The 24,837-nt window shown below is 50.0% G+C and overlaps 1 protein-coding gene across 1 annotated transcript in view; it reads right to left on the bottom strand.

Moving 5' to 3' along the window:
- herc1 (HECT and RLD domain containing E3 ubiquitin protein ligase family member 1) overlaps window positions 1–24,837 on the bottom strand; it is a 217,215-nt gene that overhangs the window by 54,534 nt on the left and 137,844 nt on the right. The window contains 4 exon segments of the mRNA XM_045225293.1: window positions 4,419–4,546; window positions 13,762–13,967; window positions 14,454–14,667; window positions 19,141–19,408. Of these exon segments, the coding sequence (XP_045081228.1) occupies window positions 4,419–4,546; window positions 13,762–13,967; window positions 14,454–14,667; window positions 19,141–19,408 (816 nt within the window).

Raw genomic sequence — 24,837 nt, 5'->3', positions numbered from 1 at the left:
TAGAGAAGTCTGTAGTCTGTAGTAGCCTGAAAGGGTTAGAGAAGTCTGTAGTCTGTAGTAGACTGAAAGGGTCAGGGTTAGAGAGGTCTGTAGTAGACTGAAAGGGTCAGGGTTAGAGAAGTCTGTAGTCTGTAGTAGACTGAAAGGGTTAGAGAAGTCTGCAGTCTGTAGTAGACTGAAAGGGTCAGGGTTAGAGAAGTCTGTAGTCTGTAGTAGACTGAAAGGGTTAGGGTTAGAGAAGTCTGTAGTCTGTAGTAGACTGAAAGGGTTAGGGTTAGAGAAGTCTGTAGTCTGTATTAGACTGAAAGGGTTAGGGTTAGAGAAGTCTGTAGTCTGTAGTAGACTGAAAGGGTTAGGGTTAGAGAAGTCTGTAGTCTGTAGTAGACTGAAAGGGTTAGAGAAGTCTGTAGTCTGTAGTAGACTGAAAGGGTTAGGGTTAGAGAAGTCTGTAGTCTGTAGTAGACTGAAAGGGTTAGGGTTAGACAAGTCTGTAGTCTGTAGTAGACTGAAAGGGTTAGGGTTAGAGAAGTCTGTAGTCTGTAGTAGACTGAAAGGGTTAGGGTTAGAGAAGTCTGTAGTAGACTGAAAGGGTTAGGGTTAGACAAGTCTGTAGTAGACTGAAAGGGTTAGGGTTAGAGAAGTCTGTAGTAGACTGAAAGGGTTAGGGTTAGAGAAGTCTGTAGTAGACTGAAAGGGTTAGGGTTAGAGAAGCCTGTAGTCTGTAGTAGACTGAAAGGGTTAGGGTTAGAGAAGTCTGTAGTCTGTAGTAGACTGAAAGGGTTAGGGTTAGAGAAGTCTGTAGTCTGTAGTAGACTGAAAGGGTTAGGGTTAGAGAAGTCTGTAGTAGACTGAAAGGGTTAGGGTTAGAGAAGTCTGTAGTAGACTGAAAGGGTTAGGGTTAGAGAAGCCTGTAGTCTGTAGTAGACTGAAAGGGTTAGACAAGTCTGTAGTAGACTGAAAGGGTTAGGGTTAGAGAAGCCTGTAGTCTGTAGTAGACTGAAAGGGTTAGGGTTAGAGAAGTCTGTAGTAGACTGAAAGGGTTAGACAAGTCTGTAGTAGACTGAAAGGGTTAGGGTTAGAGAAGTCTGTAGTCTGTAGTAGACTGAAAGGGTTAGGGTTAGAGAAGTCTGTAGTAGACTGAAAGGGTCAGGGTTAGAGAAGTCTGTAGTCTGTAGTAGACTGAAAGGGTTAGGGTTAGAGAAGTCTGTAGTCTGTAGTAGACTGAAAGGGTTAGGGTTAGAGAAGTCTGTAGTCTGTAGTAGACTGAAAGGGTTAGGGTTAGATAAGTCTGTAGTCTGTATTAGACTGAAAGGGTTAGGGTTAGAGAAGTCTGTAGTCTGTAGTAGACTGAAAGGGTTAGAGAAGTCTGTAGTCTGTAGTAGACTAAAAGGGTTAGGGTTAGAGAAGTCTGTAGTCTGTATTAGACTGAAAGGGTTAGGGTTAGAGAAGTCTGTAGTCTGTAGTAGACTGAAAGGGTTAGGGTTAGAGAAGTCTGTAGTCTGTAGTAGACTGAAAGGGTCAGGGTTAGAGAAGTCTGTAGTCTGTAGTAGACTGAAAGGGTTAGGGTTAGAGAAGTCTGTAGTCTGTAGTAGACTGAAAGGGTTAGGGTTAGACAAGTCTGTAGTCTGTAGTAGACTGAAAGGATTAGGGTTAGAGAAGTCTGTAGTCTGTAGTAGACTGAAAGGGTTAGGGTTAGAGAAGTCTGTAGTAGACTGAAAGGGTTAGGGTTAGACAAGTCTGTAGTAGACTGAAAGGGTTAGGGTTAGAGAAGTCTGTAGTAGACTGAAAGGGTTAGGGTTAGAGAAGTCTGTAGTAGACTGAAAGGGTTAGGGTTAGAGAAGCCTGTAGTCTGTAGTAGACTGAAAGGGTTAGACAAGTCTGTAGTAGACTGAAAGGGTTAGGGTTAGAGAAGTCTGTAGTCTGTAGTAGACTGAAAGGGTTAGGGTTAGAGAAGTCTGTAGTAGACTGAAAGGGTTAGGGTTAGAGAAGTCTGTAGTAGACTGAAAGGGTTAGGGTTAGAGAAGCCTGTAGTCTGTAGTAGACTGAAAGGGTTAGACAAGTCTGTAGTAGACTGAAAGGGTTAGGGTTAGAGAAGCCTGTAGTCTGTAGTAGACTGAAAGGGTTAGGGTTAGAGAAGTCTGTAGTAGACTGAAAGGGTTAGACAAGTCTGTAGTAGACTGAAAGGGTTAGGGTTAGAGAAGTCTGTAGTCTGTAGTAGACTGAAAGGGTCAGGGTTAGAGAAGTCTGTAGTCTGTAGTAGACTGAAAGGGTTAGGGTTAGAGAAGTCTGTAGTCTGTAGTAGACTGAAAGGGTTAGGGTTAGAGAAGTCTGTAGTCTGTAGTAGACTGAAAGGGTTAGGGTTAGAGAAGTCTGTAGTCTGTAGTAGACTGAAAGGGTTAGGGTTAGAGAAGTCTGTAGTCTGTAGTAGACTGAAAGGGTTAGGGTTAGAGAAGTCTGTAGTAGACTGAAAGGGTTAGGGTTAGAGAAGTCTGTAGTCTGTAGTAGACTGAAAGGGTTAGGGTTAGAGAAGTCTGTAGTCTGTAGTAGACTGAAAGGGTTAGGGTTAGAGAAGTCTGTAGTCTGTAGTAGACTGAAAGGGTTAGGGTTAGAGAAGTCTGTAGTCTGTAGTAGACTGAAAGGGTTAGGGTTAGAGAAGCCTGTAGTCTGTAGTAGACTGAAAGGGTTAGGGTTAGAGAAGTCTGTAGTAGACTGAAAGGGTTAGACAAGTCTGTAGTAGACTGAAAGGGTTAGGGTTAGAGAAGTCTGTAGTCTGTAGTAGACTGAAAGGGTCAGGGTTAGAGAAGTCTGTAGTCTGTAGTAGACTGAAAGGGTTAGGGTTAGAGAAGTCTGTAGTCTGTAGTAGACTGAAAGGGTTAGGGGTTAGAGAAGTCTGTAGTCTGTAGTAGACTGAAAGGGTTAGGATTAGAGAAGTCTGTAGTCTGTAGTAGACTGAAAGGGTTAGGGTTAGAGAAGTCTGTAGTCTGTAGTAGACTGAAAGGGTTAGGGTTAGAGAAGTCTGTAGTCTGTAGTAGACTGAAAGGGTTAGGGTTAGAGAAGTCTGTAGTCTGTAGTAGACTGAAAGGGTTAGGGTTAGAGAAGTCTGTAGTCTGTAGTAGACTGAAAGGGTTAGGGTTAGAGAAGTCTGTAGTCTGTAGTAGACTGAAAGGGTTAGAGAAGTCTGTAGTCTGTAGTAGACTGAAAGGGTTAGGGTTAGAGAAGTCTGTAGTCTGTAGTAGACTGAAAGGGTTAGGGTTAGAGAAGTCTGTAGTCTGTAGTAGACTGAAAGGGTTAGGGTTAGAGAAGTCTGTAGTCTGTAGTAGACTGAAAGGGTTAGGGTTAGAGAAGTCTGTAGTCTGTAGTAGACTGAAAGGGTTAGGGTTAGAGAAGTCTGTAGTCTGTAGTAGACTGAAAGGGTTAGGGTTAGAGAAGTCTGTAGTCTGTAGTAGACTGAAAGGGTTAGGGTTAGAGAAGTCTGTAGTCTGTAGTAGACTGAAAGGGTTAGGGTTAGAGAAGTCTGTAGTCTGTAGTAGACTGAAAGGGTTAGGGTTAGAGAAGTCTGTAGTCTGTAGTAGACTGAAAGGGTTAGGGTTAGAGAAGTCTGTAGTCTGTAGTAGACTGAAAGGGTTAGAGAAGTCTGTAGTCTGTAGTAGACTGAAAGGGTTAGAGAAGTCTGTAGTCTGTAGTAGACTGAAAGGGTTAGAGAAGTCTGTAGTCTGTAGTAGACTGAAAGGGTTAGGGTTAGAGAAGTCTGTAGTCTGTAGTAGACTGAAAGGGTTAGGGTTAGAGAAGTCTGTAGTCTGTAGTAGACTGAAAGGGTTAGGGTTAGAGAAGTCTGTAGTCTGTAGTAGACTGAAAGGGTCAGGGTTAGAGAAGTCTGTAGTCTGTAGTAGACTGAAAGGGTTAGGGTTAGAGAAGTCTGTAGTCTGTAGTAGACTGAAAGGGTTAGGGTTAGAGAAGTCTGTAGTCTGTAGTAGACTGAAAGGGTCAGGGTTAGAGAAGTCTGTAGTCTGTAGTAGACTGAAAGGGTTAGGGTTAGAGAAGTCTGTAGTCTGTAGTAGACTGAAAGGGTTAGGGTTAGAGAAGTCTATAGTCTGTAGTAGACTGAAAGGGTTAGGGTCAGAGAAGTCTGTAGTCTGTAGTAGACTGAAAGGGTTAGGGTTAGAGAAGTCTGTAGTCTGTAGTAGACTGAAAGGGTTAGGGTTAGAGAAGTCTGTAGTCTGTAGTAGACTGAAAGGGTCAGGGTTAGAGAAGTCTGTAGTCTGTAGTAGACTGAAAGGGTTAGGGTTAGAGAAGTCTGTAGTCTGTAGTAGACTGAAAGCTAGTCTGTGGTTTGGTCAAAGCAAAGCAAATGCTGTGGTTTAATGCATATTAAGCATGTCTTCAGAGGTCAGAGGTCAGAGGTTAGCAGTGCTGCTTACCTTCTGTTGAAGATGCAGGTCTGTTGGAGGGTGTACTGGTTCTTAGTAACGCTCCACACTCGGACGGTTCCATCGTTGCCGCTGGTGGCCAACAGGCCTTTTTTACTGCACCAACCACACGTGATCACCTGGAGAAAACACACAAGGTTTCACTGTAAACTAAGTAATACCGTCAAGGTGTAAATGAAGTATCCATGACCCTTTAAAATGTCTTCATCAACTCTCTATAAGGCCTGTACTCTAACGATTCTCATTTATCTATACACATAGTCAAACTTTAACACACATTATAACAAAGTCTTCATAAACGCTTTATGAGGCCTACATAGATGAACTGAAAATGACCCTGGGTTATCAGCCAGCCAGCCAGACACGGACATCACCTGGGACAATACATAAAATTACCCTCAATGATAATCTAACAATTTCAGACGTAAGAGCACTGCTATGAATTACCCTCAATTCACCTATCAGACAGACAGAGAAACTGTAGACACAAACACACCGCCAGAAAAGATCCACTTAAAAAACTCCCACAGCTGCTTGTTGTTAGATAAATGCCCTCTGGAGGTCCTATTACAAAGTGAGTGTGTTACAGAGATGTCTGTGGGCTCTGTCTGAAGGACTCGGTCTAATCATGCCATTCTCCCAGGAGTAGAGAGGGGAGTAGAGAGGGGGTAGAGGGGGAGCAGAGAGGGGGTAGAGAGGGGGTAGAGAGGGGGTAGAGAGGAAGTAGAGAGGGGGTAGAGAGGGAGTAGAGAGGGGGTAGAGAGGGGGTAGAGAGGGGAGCAGAGAGGGGGTAGAGAGGGGGTAGAGAGGGGGAGCAGAGAGGGGGTAGAGAGGGGGTAGAGAGGGGGTAGAGAGGAAGTAGAGAGGGGGTAGAGAGGGGGAGCAGAGAGGGGGTAGAGAGGGGGTAGAGAGGGGGTAGAGGGGGAGCAGAGAGGGGGTAGAGAGGGGGTAGAGAGGGAGTAGAGGGGGGAGCAGAGAGGGGGTAGAGAGGGGGTAGGGAGAGGGGAGTAGAGAGGGGAGTAGAGAGGGGGGTAGAGAGGGGGTAGAGAGGGGAGTAGAGAGGGAGAAGAGAGGGGGTAGAGAGGGGGTAGAGGGGGAGCAGAGAGGGGGTAGAGAGGGGGTAGGGAGAGGGAGTAGAGGGGGAGCAGAGAGGGGGTAGAGAGGGGGTAGAGAGGGGAGTAGAGAGGGGGTAGAGAGGGGGAGAGAGGGGTAGAGAGGGAGTAGAGAGAGGAGTAGAGAGGGGAGTAGAGGGGGTAGAGAGGGAGTAGAGGGGAGCAGAGAGGGGAGTAGAGAGGGGAGTAGAGAGTAGAGGTAGAGGGGGGCAGAGAGGGGGGCAGAGAGGGGGTAGAGAGGGAGTAGAGGGGAGCAGAGAGGGGGATTGAGGGTAGAGAGGGGGTAGAGAGGGGGTAGAGGGGGAGCAGAGAGGGAGAGAGAGGGGGTAGAGAGGGAGCAGAGAGGGGGTAGAGAGGGGTAGGGAGAGGAGTAGAGAGGGGAGTAGAGGGGGGTAGAGAATGGGTAGAGAGGGGGTAGAGAGGGAGTAGAGGGGGAGCAGAGAGGGAGAAGAGAGGGGGTAGAGAGGGGGTAGAGGGGGAGCAGAGAGGGGGGTAGAGAGGGGGTAGAGAGGGGAGTAGAGAGGGAGTAGAGAGAGGAGTAGAGAGGGAGTAGAGGGGGAGAGAGGGAGCAGAGGGGGAGTAGAGAGGGGGTAGAGAGGGGGCAGAGGGGGGCAGAGAGGGGGAGAGGGGGTAGAGAGGGAGTAGAGAGGGAGCAGAGAGGGGGAGAGGTAGAGGGGAGGTAGAGGGGGGTAGAGAGGGGGTAGAGAGGGGGTATTGAGGGGGGTATTGAGGGGTAGAGAGGGGGTAGAGGGGGAGCAGAGAGGAGCAGAGAGGGGGTAGAGAGGGAGCAGAGAGGGGGTAGAGAGGGGGTAGAGAGGGAGCAGAGAGGGGGTAGAGAGGGCAGAGAGGGAGAGAGGGGAGCAGAGAGGGGAGTAGAGAGGGAGTAGAGAGGGGGTAGAGAGGGGGTAGAGAGGGAGCAGAGAGGGGTAGAGAGGGGGTAGAGAGGGGTAGAGAGGGGAGAGGGTAGAGAGGGGTAGAGAGCAGAGGGGAGCAGAGAGGGGGTAGAGAGGGGGAGCAGAGAGGGGAGTAGAGAGGGGGGATTGAGGGGTAGAGAGGGGGTAGAGAGGGAGTAGAGGGGGAGTAGAGAGGGGGAGTAGAGAGAGGGAGAAGAGAGGGGGTAGAGAGGGAGTAGAGAGGGGGTATGAGGGGAGGGTAGAGAGGGGGTAGAGAGGGGAGTAGAGAGGGGAGTAGAGAGAGCAGAGGGGAGCAGAGAGGGGGTAGAGGGGGTAGAGAGGAGTAGAGAGGGAGTAGAGAGGGGAGTAGAGGGGGAGCAGAGAGGGGGTAGAGGGGAAGCAGAGAGGGGGTAGAGAGGGGTATTGAGGGGGTAGAGAGGGGGAGGGGGGAGTAGAGAGGGAGTAGAGAGGGAGTAGAGAGGGGTAGAGGGGAGCAGAGAGGGGGTAGAGGGGGGCAGAGAGGGGGAGTAGAGGGGGGAGAGAGGGGCAGAGAGGGGGGATTGAGGGGTAGAGAGGGGGTAGAGGGGGAGTAGAGAGGCAGAGAGGGGGTAGAGAGGGAGTAGAGAGGGTGTAGAGGGGAGTAGAGAGGGTAGAGAGGGGAGTAGAGAGGGGGTAGAGGGGGGGTAGAGAGGGGGTAGAGAGGGGGTATTGAGGGTTAGAGAGGGGGTAGAGGGGAGCAGAGAGGGAGAAGAGAGGGGGCAGAGAGGGGAGTAGAGAGGGGAGCAGAGAGGGAGTAGAGAGGGAGTAGAGAGGGAGTAGAGAGGGGGTAGAGAGGGGTAGAGAGGGGCAGAGAGGGGGGTAGAGAGGGTAGAGGGTAGAGAGGGGGTAGAGAGGGGTAGAGAGGGAGCAGAGAGGGGGTAGAGAGGGGTAGAGAGGGAGTAGAGAGGGGTATTGAGGGGTAGAGAGGGGGAGTAGAGAGGGGAGAAGAGAGGGGTAGAGAGGGAGTAGAGGGAGCAGAGAGGGAGTAGAGAGGGGGGTAGAGAGGGGGTAGAGAGGGGTAGAGAGGGAGTAGAGAGGAGTAGAGAGGGGGCAGAGAGGGAGGAGTAGAGGGGCAGAGAGGGGGAGAGAGGGAGTAGAGGGGGAGTAGAGAGGGGGAGGGGGAGCAGAGAGGAGAAGAGAGGGGGTAGAGGGGGGTAGAGAGGGATAGAGGGGGGAGTAGAGAGGGGGTAGAGGGGAGCAGAGAGGAGAGAGAGGGGCAGAGAGAGAAGAGAGTAGAGAGGAGTAGAGAGGGGGTAGAGGGGAGCAGAGAGGAGAGGGGAGCAGAGAGGGATAGAGAGGGATTGAGGGGGTATTGAGAGAGAAGAGAGGGATAGAGAGGGGAGTAGAGAGAGGGGAGAGCAGAGAGGGGGTAGAGAGGGGGTAGAGGGGAGAGAGGAGAGGAGTAGAGAGGGAGTAGAGAGGGTAGAGGGGAGCAGAGAGGGGGTAGAGGGGGGTAGAGAGGAATAGAGGGAGTAGAGAGGGGGTAGAGAGGGGGAGAGAGGAGGAGGTAGAGGGGGTAGAGAGGGGTATGAGGGGGATTGAGGGGTAGAGAGGGGGAGCAGAGAGGGAGAAGAGAGGGGGTAGAGAGGAGCAGAGAGGGGAGTAGAGGGGGAGCAGAGAGGGGAGTAGAGGGGGTAGAGAGGGGGTAGAGAGGGGTAGAGAGGGGGCAGAGAGGGGAGAGAGAGAGGGGGTAGAGAGGGGAGTAGAGAGGGGTAGAGAGGGGGCAGAGAGGGGAGTAGAGAGGGGGCAGAGAGGGGGTAGAGAGGGGGTAGAGAGGGAGTAGAGAGGGGGTAGAGAGGGAGCAGAGAGGGGAGTAGAGAGGGGCAGAGAGGGGCAGAGAGAGAGGTAGAGAGGGGTAGAGAGGGGAGAGAGGGAGTAGAGAGGGGGGTAGAGAGGGGGTAGAGAGGGTAGGGGTAGAGAGGGAGTAGAGGGGGAGCAGAGAGGGGTAGAGAGGGGGTAGAGAGGGGTAGAGAGGGGTAGAGAGGGGAGCAGAGAGGGAGCAGAGAGGGGTAGAGAGGGGAGAGAGAGGGGGAGTAGAGAGGGGAGTAGAGAGGGGATAGAGAGGGGGTAGAGAGGGGCAGAGAGGGGAGCAGAGAGGGGGTAGAGAGGGGTAGAGAGGGGAGTAGAGAGGGAGTAGGAAGAGAGGGGAGTAGAGAGGGGAGTAGAGAGGGGAGTAGAGAGGGGAGTAGAGAGGGAGTATTGAGGGGCAGAGAGGGGTAGAGAGGGAGTAGAGGGGAGTAGAGAGGGGGCAGAGAGGGAGTAGAGAGGGGGTAGAGGGGCAGAGAGGGGGTAGAGAGGGGGTAGAGAGGGGGCAGAGGGGAGTAGAGGGGGTAGAGAGGGGAGTAGAGAGGGGGTAGAGGGGAGCAGAGAGGGGGGTAGAGAGGGAGTAGAGAGGGAGTAGAGAGGGGAGCAGAGAGGGGGTAGAGGGGGGCAGAGAGGGTAGAGGGGGATTGAGGGGTAGAGAGGGGAGAGGGGAGTAGAGAGGGGTAGAGAGGGAGAGAGGGGGTAGAGGGGAGCAGAGAGGGGGTAGAGAGGGGGTAGAGAGGGAGTAGAGGGGGAGCAGAGAGGGGTAGAGAGGGGTAGAGAGGGGGTAGAGGGGTAGAGAGGGGGTAGAGGGGAGTAGAGAGGGGGTAGAGAGGGGGTAGAGAGGGAGTAGAGAGGGTAGAGGGGGAGTAGAGAGGGGGTAGAGAGGGGAGTAGAGAGGGGTAGAGGGGGTAGAGAGGGCAGAGAGGGGATTGAGGGGCAGAGAGGGGTAGAGGGGGAGCAGAGAGGGAGAAGAGAGGGGGTAGAGAGGGAGTAGAGGGGGAGTAGAGGGGAGTAGAGGGGGAGCAGAGAGGGGGTAGAGAGGGAGTAGAGAGGGGGCAGAGAGGGGGCAGAGAGGGGGTAGAGGGAGCAGAGAGGGGCAGAGAGGGGAGCAGAGAGGGGTAGAGAGGGGGTAGAGAGGGGAGTAGAGAGGGGGTATTGAGGGGTAGAGAGGGGGTAGAGGGGAGCAGAGAGGGAGAAGAGAGGGGTAGAGAGGGAGCAGAGGGGGAGCAGAGAGGGAGTAGAGAGGGGGTATTGAGGGGAGAGAGGGGAGAGAGGGGGTAGAGAGGGGAGTAGAGAGGGAGTAGAGAGGGGGTATTGAGGGGCAGAGAGGGGAGTAGAGAGGGGGTAGAGAGGGCAGAGAGGGAGTAGAGGGGGAGAGAGGGGGTAGAGGGGGAGCAGAGAGGAGTAGAGAGGGGGTAGAGGGGGAGCAGAGAGGGGGTAGAGAGGGAGAGAGGGGTAGAGAGGGGATAGAGGGGGGTAGAGAGGGGGAGAGGGGGAGAGAGGGGAGAAGAGAGGGGGTAGAGAGGGAGTAGAGAGGGAGTAGAGAGGGAGTAGAGAGGGGGTAGAGGGAGAGCAGAGAGGGGGTAGAGGGGAGCAGAGAGGGGGTAGAGAGGGGGTATTGAGGGGTAGAGAGGGAGTAGAGAGGGAGCAGAGAGGGGTAGAGGGGGACAGAGAGGGGTAGAGGGGAGCAGAGAGGGGGTAGAGAGGGGATTGAGGGGAGAGAGGGGGTAGAGGGGAGTAGAGGGGAGTAGAGAGGGAGTAGAGAGGGGGTAGAGGGGGAGCAGAGAGGGGGTAGAGGGGGGTAGAGAGGGAGTAGAGAGGAGTAGAGAGGGGGTAGAGAGGGGTAGAGAGGAGTAGAGGGGGTAGAGAGGGGTAGAGAGAGAGGGGTATTGAGGGGGTATTGAGGGTAGAGAGGGGGTAGAGGGGGAGCAGAGAGGAGAAGAGAGGGGTAGAGAGGGAGCAGAGAGGGAGTAGAGGGGAGCAGAGAGGGAGTAGAGGGGGAGTAGAGAGGGGAGTAGAGAGGGGGTAGAGAGGGGGTAGAGAGGGGGTAGAGAGGAGCAGAGAGGGGGAGAGAGGGGGTAGAGAGGGGGTAGAGAGGGGGTAGAGAGGGAGCAGAGAGGGGGTAGAGAGGGGGTAGAGAGGGGTAGAGAGGGGGTATTGAGGGTAGAGAGGGTAGAGGGAGCAGAGAGGGAGAAGAGAGGGGGTAGAGAGGGAGTAGAGGGGGAGCAGAGAGGAGTAGAGAGGGGGATTGAGGGGTAGAGAGGGTAGAGGGGAGCAGAGAGGGGTAGAGAGGGGGTATTGAGGGGAGAGAGGGGGTAGAGGGGGAGTAGAGAGGAGTAGAGAGGGAGTAGAGAGGGGGTAGAGGGGGGGCAGAGAGGGGTAGAGAGGGGGTAGAGGGGGAGCAGAGAGGGGGTAGAGAGGGGGGTAGAGAGGGGGATTGAGGGGTAGAGAGGGGGTAGAGGGGAGAGAGAGGGTAGAGAGGGGGTAGAGAGGGAGTAGAGAGGGTGTAGAGGGGGAGTAGAGAGGGGGTAGAGAGGGAGTAGAGAGGGGGTAGAGGGGGGGTAGAGAGGGGGTAGAGAGGGGGTATTGAGGGGTAGAGAGGGGGTAGAGGGGGAGCAGAGAGGGAGAAGAGAGGGGGTAGAGAGGGAGCAGAGAGGGGAGTAGAGGGGGAGCAGAGAGGGGAGTAGAGGGGGAGCAGAGAGGGGGTAGAGAGGGAGAGAGGGGGTAGAGAGGGTAGAGAGGGGGTAGAGAGGGAGCAGAGAGGGGGTAGAGAGGGGGTAGAGAGGGGGTAGAGAGGGAGCAGAGAGGGGGTAGAGAGGGGGTAGAGAGGGAGTAGAGAGGGGGTATTGAGGGGTAGAGAGGGGGTAGAGGGGGAGCAGAGAGGGAGAAGAGAGGGGGTAGAGAGGGAGTAGAGGGGGAGCAGAGAGGGAGTAGAGAGGGGATTGAGGGGTAGAGAGGGGTAGAGAGGGGGTAGAGAGGGAGTAGAGAGGGAGTAGAGAGGGGGTATTGAGGGGTAGAGAGGGGAGTAGAGAGGGGGTAGAGAGGGGGTAGAGAGGGAGTAGAGGGGGAGTAGAGAGGGGGTAGAGGGGGAGCAGAGAGGGAGAAGAGAGGGGGTAGAGGGGGAGCAGAGAGGGGTAGAGAGGGGGTAGAGAGGGATAGAGGGGGGAGTAGAGAGGGGGTAGAGGGGGAGCAGAGAGGGAGAAGAGAGGGGGTAGAGAGGGAGTAGAGAGGGAGTAGAGAGGGAGTAGAGAGGGGGTAGAGGGGGAGCAGAGAGGGGGTAGAGGGGGAGCAGAGAGGGGGTAGAGAGGGGGTATTGAGGGGTAGAGAGGGGGTAGAGGGGGAGTAGAGAGGGAGTAGAGAGGGAGTAGAGAGGGGTAGAGGGGAGCAGAGAGGGGGTAGAGAGGGGGTAGAGAGGGGGTAGAGGGGGAGCAGAGAGGGGGTAGAGAGGGGGTAGAGAGGGGATTTGAGGGGAGAGAGGGGTAGAGGGGGTAGAGAGGGGGTAGAGAGGGGTAGAGAGGGAGATAGAGGGTGTAGAGGGGGAGTAGAGAGGGGGTAGAGAGGGAGAGAGGGGTAGAGGGGGGTAGAGAGGGGTAGAGAGGGGTATTGAGGGGAGAGAGGGGGTAGAGGGGGAGCAGAGAGGGAGAAGAGAGGGGGTAGAGAGGGAGCAGAGAGGGGAGTAGAGGGGAGCAGAGAGGGGAGTAGGGGGAGCAGAGAGGGGGTAGAGAGGAGTAGAGAGGGTAGAGAGGGGGTAGAGAGGGGGTAGAGAGGGAGCAGAGAGGGGGTAGAGAGGGGGTAGAGAGGGGGTAGAGAGGGAGCAGAGAGGGGAGAGAGGGGGTAGAGAGGAGTAGAGAGGGGGTATTGAGGGGTAGAGAGGGGGGTAGAGGGGAGCAGAGAGGGAGAAGAGAGGGGGTAGAGAGGGAGTAGAGGGGAGCAGAGAGGAGTAGAGAGGGGTATTGAGGGGTAGAGAGGGGGTAGAGAGGGGTAGAGAGGGAGTAGAGAGGGAGTAGAGAGGGGGTATTGAGGGGTAGAGAGGGAGTAGAGAGGGGGTAGAGAGGGGTAGAGAGGGAGTAGAGGGGGGAGTAGAGAGGGGGTAGAGGGGGAGCAGAGAGGGAGAAGAGAGGGGGTAGAGGGGGAGCAGAGAGGGGGTAGAGAGGGGGTAGAGAGGGGGTAGAGAGGGGATAGAGAGGGAGTAGAGAGGGGGTAGAGAGGGAGTAGAGAGGGAGCAGAGAGGGGGTAGAGAGGGGGTAGAGAGGGGGTAGAGAGGGGATAGAGAGGGGTAGAGAGGGGGTAGAGAGGGGATAGAGAGGGGGTAGAGAGGGGATAGAGAGGGAGTAGAGAGGGGGTAGAGAGGGGGTAGAGAGGGGTAGAGAGGGGGTAGAGAGGGGGGAGAGAGGGGATAGAGAGGGGGTAGAGAGGGGATAGAGAGGGAGTAGAGAGGGGATAGAGAGGGAGTAGAGAGGGGGTAGAGAGGGGAGTAGAGGGTTCAGGCTGCAGACTAATTTAGTATGTAACAGATGGAGAGCTGCTCTGTGAGGGGCGAGGAGGAGGGAGTTAGGGAACATTCATTAATGAATCAGTTAATTTCAGGAACAATAGGAGATGAATGAATGGACGGACAGACAGAGGTATATTAAGAAAAGGAGTCGAGGAGCGATGGGACTATTTTTCTAATGGGGTCCGAGTGGTTATTTTAGAAAAGTGATGTCACACAGTTTGGGCAACCTTGACACTGGCAGGAAAGACTCCAAGGTGTCTCTGTTCATATAATTAGAGTGGATGTTATTTCTATGGCTACACTACCCAACACAAACAGTATATTCTATACCAGTAGACACACAGAACTCTCTGAACGCTCAATGAACTCAACCTGCTCTGGTGAGCCTCCAACTTGACGGAAGAGCACTTGACCAGGTCACCCACCATGTCGGCAAAGGTCTGAACCCTAACCCTCCACCCTAACCCCTACCCACCCTAACCCTCCACCCTAACTCCTACCCACCCTAACCCTCTACCCTAACCCTCCACCCTAACCCTCTACCCTGACCCCTACTCACCCTAACCCTCTACCCTGAACCTCCACCCTAACCCTCTACTCTAACCCCTCTACCATAACCCTCTACCCTAACCCTCCACCCTAACCCTCTACTCTAACCCCTCCACCCTAACCCCTCCACCCTAACCCTCTACTCTAACCCCTCCACCCTAACCCTCTACCCTAACCCTCTACCCTGACCCTCTACCCTGACCCTCCACCCTAACCCTCCACCCTAACCCCTCCACCCTAACCCTCTACTCTAACCCCTCCACCCTAACCCTCCACTCTAACCCCTCCACCCTAACCCCTCCACCCTAACTCCTCCACCCTAACCCCTCCACCCTAACCCTCTACTCTAACCCCTCACTCCTCCACCCTAACCCTCCACCCTAACTCCTCCACCCTAACCCTCCACCCTAACCCCTCCACCCTAACCCTCCAGTGCTCACCCTGCTCTGGTGAGCCTCCAACTTCACAGAAGAGCATTTGCGCAGGTCACCCGCCATGTCGGCAAAGGTCTGCGGCCGGCTCTGGTTGTCTCTGTCGTGAGCGGCCAGCGTGCGGACCAGCTGCTGAGCGGCCCACTGGCGGTGGCCCGAGGACAGGCGAGAAGACAGGCAGCACGCCGCCAGTGCGTTGGCCAGCTCCAGCGGCCCTACAGCAGTGGAATTATAGGAAGGATTGGTATACAAATGTGCAATTAGACCTGCCGGAACGAAACAAGGTGGGAAAGAAGGAATAGGGGGAGTGATTTGGGGAAGAGATGAGAGAATCAAAATCATAACATAACACAATGCATGGTACAAACAGTATGGTAATAATGACAACTAGAATGGGGACTATGGTGGCTAGCACCAGCTGATAACAATAGCTAGTAGCTACGTGTTTGCGTGTACTGTCATCCGATATTAAATGTGAGGCGACTACAAGTCTACAATCACTGGCCCCTTTAACCGTTTCTTGAATCTAATTCTAATGAGCTGAAAAATATCTTTATTCATCGCAAATGCAAATGTTTACAAACAAACTGACACACAAGTCATTATAAATATTCTATTGAATCTGACGACGCGTGCTAACGAAATGTCAATGACAGACAATGTATGAGGACGACAGTGTGGCTGACTCCAGGTCTACAGACCTCTTTTCTCCATGTCAGCCTTGTCGTAGTTGGGTCTGAGCCTGGCCCCTTTATCGGCCAGCAGCGCCACGAGGGCCTGGGTCACCACGAAGTTGGGCGACGTCACGAGCTTGTTCTCCTCGGCCACGCCCCTCAGGAAGCTGGGGAGGAACTTCCTCCGGATGGGGTCGTCTACCGTGGTCAGGTTCATCCCCGTTGCCGCCGAGATCAGGTTCTAGAGAGAGATAGATAGATATACAGGTTCTAGATCAGTCTGACCAACCCTAACCCCAACACACTGGATGGGACTGTCAACACCACAATGTCTACATAATAAAACCTCTGCAATCAGTCCTAAACTGCCCTAGAGGCACCTGGGAATCAAGATGCAAGGAATGTTGTATGTTATTCCAACTAATGGGGGGCACTTAAACTAAAGGAGGATTTACCTAAATTGGTCGAGACCAGAGGGACCTCAAGAGTTAACCAATCCTGCGAGACGGAGCTCGTTCTTTTAAACGTTAGCAACGAAGTTAGATAAGATGGAAGCTTGTGTAGTAGGGATTTGTAAATCAAACAGGAATAATGATTTGATCTACGGGACTTTAATGAGGACCAGCCAACCTTTTGCTACAGGTGAGTATTAGTGGAGAGATAGTGGAAGTACATTAGTGGTGCAGAAGGAAGGAAGTTATTGGATCAAGAGGTACACTAGCTGTATTGTACACTATCTGTATTGTACACTAGCTGTATTGTACACTAGCTGTATTGTATTGTACACTATCTGTATTGTACACTAGCTGTATTGTACACTAGCTGTATTGTATTGTACACTATCTGTATTGTACTATCTGTATTGTATAGTGTACACTAGCTGTATTGTACACTATCTGTATTGTACACTATCTGTATTGTACACTATCTGTATTGTACACTAGCTGTATTGTACACTAGCTGCATTGTATTGTACACTATCTGTATCGTACACTAGCTGTATTGTATTGTACACTATCTGTATTGTACACTATATGTATTGTATTGTACACTATATGTATCGTACACTATCTGTATTGTACACTATATGTATTGTATTGTACACTATCTGTATCGTACACTATCTGTATTGTACACTATATGTATTGTATTGTACACTATATGTATTGTACACTATCTGTATTGTACATTATCTGTATTGTACATTATCTGTATTGTACACTAGCTGTATTGTATTGTACACTATCTGTATTGTACTATCTGTATTGTATAGTGTACACTAGCTGTATTGTACACTATCTGTATTGTACACTATCTGTATTGTACACTATCTGTATTGTACACTAGCTGCATTGTATTGTACACTATCTGTATCGTACACTAGCTGTATTGTATTGTACACTATCTGTATTGTACACTATATGTATTGTATTGTACACTATATGTATCGTACACTATCTGTATTGTACACTATATGTATTGTATTGTACACTATCTGTATCGTACACTATCTGTATTGTACACTATATGTATTGTATTGTACACTATATGTATTGTACACTATCTGTATTGTACATTATCTGTATTGTACATTATCTGTATTGTACATTATCTGTATTGTACACTATCTGTATTGTACACTATATGTATTGTATCGTACACTATCTGTATTGTACACTATATGTATTGTATTGTACACTATCTGTATCGTACACTATCTGTATTGTACACTATATGTATTGTATTGTACACTATATGTATTGTACACTATCTGTATTGTACATTATCTGTATTGTACATTATCTGTATTGTACATTATCTGTATTGTACACTATCTGTATTGTACACTATATGTATTGTATTGTACACTATCTGTATTGTACACTATCTGTATTGTACACTATCTGTATTGTACATTATCTGTATTGTACACTATCTGTATTGTACACTATCTGTATTGTATTGTATTGTACACTAGCTGTATTGTACACTAGCTGTATTGTATTGTATTGTACACTATCTGTATTGTACACTAGCTGTATTGTATTGTACACTAGCTGTATTGTACACTATCTGTATTGTATTGTACACTATCTGTATTGTACACTAGCTGTATTGTATTGTACACTATCTGTATTGTATACTATCTGTATTGTACACTAGCTGTATTGTACACTATCTGTATTGTACACTATATGTATTGTACACTATCTGTATTGTACACTAGCTGTATTGTATTGTAAACTATCTGTATTGTACACTATATGTATTGTACACTATCTGTATTGTACACTAGCTGTATTGTACAATATCTGTATTGTACACTAGCTGTATTGTACACTATCTGTATTGTACACTATCTGTATTGTACACTAGCTGTATTGTACACTAGCTGCATTGTATTGTACACTATCTGTATCGTACACTAGCTGTATTGTATTGTACACTATCTGTATTGTACACTATATGTATTGTATTGTACACTATATGTATCGTACACTAGCTGTATTGTATTGTACACTATCTGTATTGTATTGTACACTATCTGTATCGTACACTATCTGTATTGTACACTATATGTATTGTATTGTACACTATCTGTATTGTACATTATCTATATTGTACACTATCTGTATTGTACATTATCTGTATTGTACATTATCTGTATTGTACACTATCTGTATTGTACACTATCTGTATTGTACACTATATGTATTGTATTGTACACTATCTGTATTGTACATTATCTGTATTGTACACTATCTGTATTGTACACTATCTGTATTGTACATTATCTGTATTGTACACTAGCTGTATTGTATTGTACACTAGCTGTATTGTATTGTACACTAGCTGTATTGTACACTAGCTGTATTGTATTGTATTGTACACTATCTGTATTGTACACTAGCTGTATTGTATTGTATTGTACACTAGCTGTATTGTACACTATCTGTATTGTACACTATCTGTATTGTACACTAGCTGTATTGTATTGTACACTATCTGTATTGTACACTAGCTGTATTGTACACTATCTGTATTGTACACTAGCTGTATTGTATTGTACACTATCTGTATTGTACACTAGCTGTATTGTACACTATCTGTATTGTACACTAGCTGTATTGTACACTATCTGTATTGTACACTATATGTATTGTACACTAGCTGTATTGTATTGTACACTATCTGTATTGTACACTAGCTGTATTGTACACTATCTGTATTGTACACTATCTGTATTGTACACTAGCTGTATTGTATTGTACACTAGCTGTATTGTACACTAGCTGTATTGTATTGTATTGTACACTATCTGTATTGTACACTAGCTGTATTGTATTGTATTGTACACTAGCTGTATTGTACACTAGCTGTATTGTACACTATCTGTATTGTACACTATCTGTATTGTACACTAGCTGTATTGTATTGTACACTATCTGTATTGTACACTATCTGTATTGTACACTATCTGTATTGTACACTAGCTGTATTGTATTGTACACTATCTGTATTGTACACTAGCTGTATTGTACACTATCTGTATTGTACATTATCTGTATTGTACACTATCTGTATTGTACACAGCAAATTGGCCAGTGTTACCTAGTATTGATTTTTCAGTGTAACATTTCTAGTGTTGATTCAGGTGTTAAATGAACTCTGTAGGTCTTAAATTATCACTACTTGGTGTAAAATAACCCCAGTGTTGGTGTTAATAACCAGTGTTAAACCAAAACCATGCCCATCATTATCATAATTCCCAGCATGCTCTATCGCAGGTTGATTTTTAGAATCATTTTTTTTTTTTCAATATCTATGTTGATTGAATAATTCATCTTATACTACTCAAATATAAATAACATACATTTTTCTAAACTAATCCAATCTGTTAGTTGGACTTATTGCAGCCGTTACTGAAATGGTTATTCCAGTTTAGATGCTTTAGGAAGTCTCATATCTTAGTCAATCTGAATGCAGGCTAGGGGAGAATAACAATTCCAACTGTTGGATATCTCCACTCTGGCTGGATTCCAATAACAATTACACATCACTTTGCAAACCATCATAATGTGACTTTCAGGCTACTGTATTAGGGTAAAACTATGTCCTCAAAATAAGGCCTCATTAAACACTTGTTGTATTGTATTGAAGAATTTGAATGATATAACATATTCGCTTAGGATCTCACTTGGTGAAACCCACAGGACCAAGAAAATGACTGCAACAATCACGTCTCTGTCACTAACAAATACAGTCATGTAACTACAATTCACTCGGAAGGCAAGGCAGTCTGGGAAATATGCAAATAAGGCTTTACACTAAGCAGTGTTCATTTAACACTGAAAAGTGTGGACCCGTATAGACGCTGGACCAGTGTTAAATTGAACACAGCCAGTGATGATTTCACACAGGATAATTTGCTGAGCAGCTTCCTTAGTGTATAGGTCAAGTTAAGTATTTTCATAAGTGTGGCGGTGAGGACTAAGGTTGTACTGACTTGAATTTCCTGTCTTTTTGAAAGTCGTTGAGTGCAGCAGAGAACTTGTAACTTTCTCTTTCTCTTTGATTCTATTATCTTTGTGTGAGTCTGAGCTGTGAGTCTATGATCTTTGTGTGAGTCTGAGCTGTGATTCTATGATCTTTGTGTGAGTCTGAGCTGTGATTCTATGATCTTTGTGTGAGTCTGAGCTGTGTCCGTCGTCACCTGTGTGCAGAGCTGGACCAGCAGCTTGGCAGCGTTGGGACTGTTGGAGGCCAGACAGCCAACGGCCGTACTGAGATATGCCAGGCAGGAGATAGGTTTGCTGGCCTTGGTGGCCCCGCGGGGCCGCTCGGAGGCCCCCGAGCCAGCTGCAGGGCTGGTGGAGAGGCCGGCTCGCCCTGCCGCAGCCAGACACATCAGCCGGACCAGGGTCCTGATGTCTGTCAGACCCAGGGACTCCAACCCTGCTGCCAGGCTGCAGCTAGAACCACTGAGAGAGAGAGAGAGACTCAGGTGATTGGCTCACTGTGCACAGAAGGACATACTCATAAACATACAGTACTTGTCATGCAGTTCCCCCTTATACACTGACACCAACTAAACACACAGTGAAAGATGAGATGGATGAAGAGAGATGGAGAGACACCATGGAGACAGAGAGAGAGAGAGACAGTCAGGGAGAGAGAGACAGACAGGGAGAGAGAGACAGAGAGACAGAGAGAGAGAGAGAGAGAGAGAGAGAGAGAGACAGAGACAGAGAGACAGAGAGAGAGCCAGAGACAGAGAGAGACAGACAGACAGGAAGAGAGAGACAGAGAGAGAGCCAGAGACAGAGAGAGACAGACAGACAGGAAGAGAGAGACAGACAGGGAGAGAGAGAGAGAGAGAGAGAGAGAGAGAGAGAGAGAGAGAGAGAGAGAGAGAGAGAGAGAGAGAGAGAGAGAGAGAGAGAGAGAGAGAGAGAGAGAGAGAGAGAGAGAGAGAGAGAGAGAGAGAGAGAGAGAGAGAGAGAGAGAGAGAGAGAGAGAGAGAGAGAGAGAGAGAGAGAGAGAGAGAGAGACAGGGAGAGAGAGTGCTTGTCCTACCTGACAGAGAGCAGGGACAGACAGACAGCTGCAGCGGTTACATACAGTGAGTGTACAAAACATTAGGAACACCTGCTCTTTCCATGACATAGAATGACCAGGTGACCAAGCTATGATCCCTTATTGATGTCACCTGTTAAATCCACTTCAATCAGTGTAGATGAAGGGGAGGAGACCGGTTAAAGAAGGATGTTTAAGCCTTGAGACATGGATTGTCTATGTGTGCCATTCAGAGGGTGACTGGGCAAGACAAAATATTGAAGTGCCTTTGAACGGGGTATGGTAGTAGGTGCCAGGCGCACCGGTTTGAGTGTGTCAAGAACTGCAACGCTGCTGGGTTTTTCATGCTCAACAGTTTCCCGTGTGTAACTGTGGGAAGCATTGGAGTCAACATGGGCCAGCATCCCTGTGGAACGCTTTCGACACCTTGTAGAGTCCACGCCCCGACAAATTGAGGCTCTTCTGAGGGCAAAAGGGGGTGGAACTCAATATTAGGAAGGTGTTCCACAGGGATGTTTTGTACACTCAGTGTATATACAGACCACAGACACCTAGCCTTCACCTAGCCTACACAGAGTCCTACACCTAGCCTACACACAGTCCTACACCTAGCCTACACACAGTCCTACACCTAGCCTACACACAATCCTACACCTAGCCTACACACAGTCCTACACCTAGCCTACACACAGTCCTACACCTAGTCTACAAAGAGTCCTACACCTAGCCTACACACAGTCCTACACCTAGCCTACACACAGTCCTACACCTAGCCTACACACAGTCCTACACCTAGCCTACACACAGTCCTACACCTAGCCTACACAGAGTCCTACACCTAGCCTACACACAGTCCTACACCTAGCCTACACACAGTCCTACACCTAGCCTACACAGAGTCCTACACCTAGCCTACACACAGTCCTACACCTAGCCTACACACAGTCCTACACCTAGTCTACACCTAGTCTACACACAGTCCTACACCTAGTCTACACCTAGCCCTACACAGAGTCCTACACCTAGTCTACACCTAGCCCTACACACAGTCCTACACCTAGCCCTACACACAGTCCTACACCTAGCCCTACACACAGTCCTACACATAGCCCTACACACAGTCCTACACCTAGCCCTACACACAGTCCTACACCTAGCCCTACACACAGTCCTACACCTAGCCTACACACAGTCCTACACCTAGCCTACAAATAGCCTACACACAGTCCTACACCTAGCCCTACACACAGTCCTACACCTAGCCTACACACAGTCCTACACCTAGTCTACACCTAGCCTACCCCCAGTCCTACACCTAGCCCTACACACAGTCCTACACCTAGCCTACACACAGTCCTACACCTAGCCCTACACAGAGTCCTACACCTAGCCCTACACACAGTCCTACACCTAGCCTACACACAGTCCTACACCTAGCCTACACACAGTCCTACACCTAGCCCTACACAGAGTCCTACACCTAGCCCTACACACAGTCCTACACCTAGTCTACACACAGTCCTACACCTAGCCCTACACACAGTCCTACACCTAGCCTACACACAGTCCTACACCTAGCCTACACACAGTCCTACACCTAGCCTACACCTAGCCCTACACAGTCCTACACCTAGCCTTCACCTAGCCTACACACAGTCCTACACCTAGCCCTACACAGAGTCCTACACCTAGCCTACACAGAGTCCTACACCTAGCCCTACACAGAGTCCTACACCTAGCCCTACACACAGTCCTACACCTAGCCTACACACAGTCCTACACCTAGTCTACACCTAGCCTACACACAGACCTACACCTAGCCCTACACAGAGTCCTACACCTAGCCCTACACACAGTCCTAAACCTAGCCTACACACAGTCCTACACCTAGCCTACACACAGTCCTACACCTAGCCTACACAGAGTCCTACACCTAGCCCTACACACAGTCCTACACCTAGCCTACACACAGTCCTACACCTAGCCTACACACAGACCTACACCTAGCCCTACACACAGTCCTACACCTAGCCTACACACAGTCCTACACCTAGCCTACACACAGTCCTACACCTAGCCTACACACAGTCCTACACCTAGCCCTACACACAGTCCTACACCTAGCCCTACACAGAGTCCTACACCTAGTCTACACCTAGCCCTACACACAGTCCTACACCTAGCCTACACACAGTCCTACACCTAGCCTACACACAGTCCTACACCTAGCCTACACACAGTCCTACACCTAGCCCTACACACAGACCTACACCTAGCCCTACACAGAGTCCTACACCTAGCCCTACACACAGTCCTAAACCTAGCCTACACACAGTCCTACACCTAGCCTACACACAGTCCTACACCTAGCCTACACAGAGTCCTACACCTAGCCCTACACACAGTCCTACACCTAGCCTACACACAGTCCTACACCTAGCCTACACACAGACCTACACCTAGCCCTACACACAGTCCTACACCTAGCCTACACACAGTCCTACACCTAGCCTACACACAGTCCTACACCTAGCCTACACACAGTCCTACACCTAGCCCTACACACAGTCCTACACCTAGCCCTACACAGAGTCCTACACCTAGTCTACACCTAGCCCTACACACAGTCCTACACCTAGCCCTACACAGAGTCCTACACCTAGCCCTACACACAGTCCTACACCTAGTCTACACAGAGTCCTACACCTAGCCCTACACACAGTCCTACACCTAGCCTACACACAGTCCTACACCTAGTCTACACCTAGCCTACACACAGACCTACACCTAGCCCTACACAGAGTCCTACACCTAGCCCTACACCTAGCCCTACACACAGTCCTACACCTAGCCCTACACAGAGTCCTACACCTAGCCCTACACACAGTCCTACACCTAGCCTACACACAGTCCTACACCTAGCCCTACACAGAGTCCTACACCTAGCCCTACACACAGTCCTACACCTAGCCTACACACAGTCCTACACCTAGCCCTACACACAGTCCTACACCTAGCCCTACACACAGTCCTACACCTAGCCTACACACAGACCTACACCTAGCCCTACACACAGTCCTACACCTAGCCTACACACAGTCCTACACCTAGCCTACACACAGTCCTACACCTAGCCTACACACAGTCCTACACCTAGCCTACACACAGTCCTACACCTAGCCTACACACAGTCCTACACCTAGCCTACACACAGTCCTACACCTAGCCCTACACACAGTCCTACACCTAGCCCTACACCTAGCCTACACACAGTCCTACACCTAGCCTACACACAGTCCTACACCTAGCCTACACACAGTCCTACACCTAGCCTACACACAGTCCTACACCTAGCCTACACACAGTCCTACACCTAGCCTACACACAGTCCTACACCTAGCCTACACACAGTCCTACACCTAGCCCTACACACAGTCCTACACCTAGCCTACACACAGTCCTACACCTAGCCTACACACAGACCTACACCTAGCCCTACACACAGTCCTACACCTAGCCTACACACAGTCCTACACCTAGCCTACACACAGTCCTACACCTAGCCCTACACACAGTCCTACACCTAGCCTACACACAGTCCTACACCTAGCCCTACACAGAGTCCTACACCTAGTCTACACACAGTCCTACACCTAGTCTACACCTAGTCTACACACAGTCCTACACCTAGTCTACACACAGTCCTACACCTAGCCCTACACACAGTCCTACACCTAGCCTACACACAGTCCTACACCTAGTCTACACCTAGCCTACACACAGACCTACACCTAGCCCTACACACAGTCCTACACCTAGCCTACACACAGTCCTACACCTAGCCTACACACAGTCCTACACCTAGCCCTACACACAGTCCTACACCTAGCCTACACACAGTCCTACACCTAGCCCTACACAGAGTCCTACACCTAGTCTACACACAGTCCTACACCTAGTCTACACACAGTCCTACACCTAGTCTACACCTAGCCTACACACAGTCCTACACCTAGCCTACACACAGTCCTACACCTAGCCTACACACAGTCCTACACCTAGTCTACACACAGTCCTACACCTAGCCTACACACAGTCCTACACCTAGCCTACACACAGTCCTACACCTAGCCTACACACAGTCCTACACCTAGCCCTACACACAGTCCTACACCTAGCCTACACACAGTCCTACACCTAGCCTACACACAGTCCTACACCTAGCCTACACACAGTCCTACACCTAGCCCTACACACAGTCCTACACCTAGCCTACACACAGTCCTACACCTAGCCCTACACAGAGTCCTACACCTAGCCTACACACAGTCCTACACCTAGCCCTACACACAGTCCTACACCTAGCCCTACACACAGTCCTACACCTAGCCTACACACAGTCCTACACCTAGCCTACACACAGTCCTACACCTAGCCTACACACAGTCCTACACCTAGCCCTACACACAGTCCTACACCTAGCCCTACACAGAGTCCTACACCTAGTCTACACACAGTCCTACACCTAGCCCTACACAGTCCTACACCTAGCCTACACACAGTCCTACACCTAGTCTACACACAGTCCTACACCTAGTCTACACACAGTCCTACACCTAGCCTACACACAGTCCTACACCTAGCCTACACACAGTCCTACACCTAGCCTACACACAGTCCTACACCTAGCCTACACACAGTCCTACACCTAGCCTACCCCCAGTCCTACACCTAGCCCTACACACAGTCCTACACCTAGTCTACCCCCAGTCCTACAGACAAGACCCACCTGACAGAGAGTAGAGACAGGGCTCTCATCACCATGGTCCTGTAG

This window comes from Coregonus clupeaformis, chromosome 15 (genome assembly GCF_020615455.1).
Source record: "Coregonus clupeaformis isolate EN_2021a chromosome 15, ASM2061545v1, whole genome shotgun sequence".
Lineage (NCBI taxonomy): Eukaryota > Metazoa > Chordata > Actinopteri > Salmoniformes > Salmonidae > Coregonus > Coregonus clupeaformis.
The sequence above is the reverse complement of the archived record's forward strand: the minus strand, read 5'-3'. Positions and strand labels throughout refer to the sequence as shown.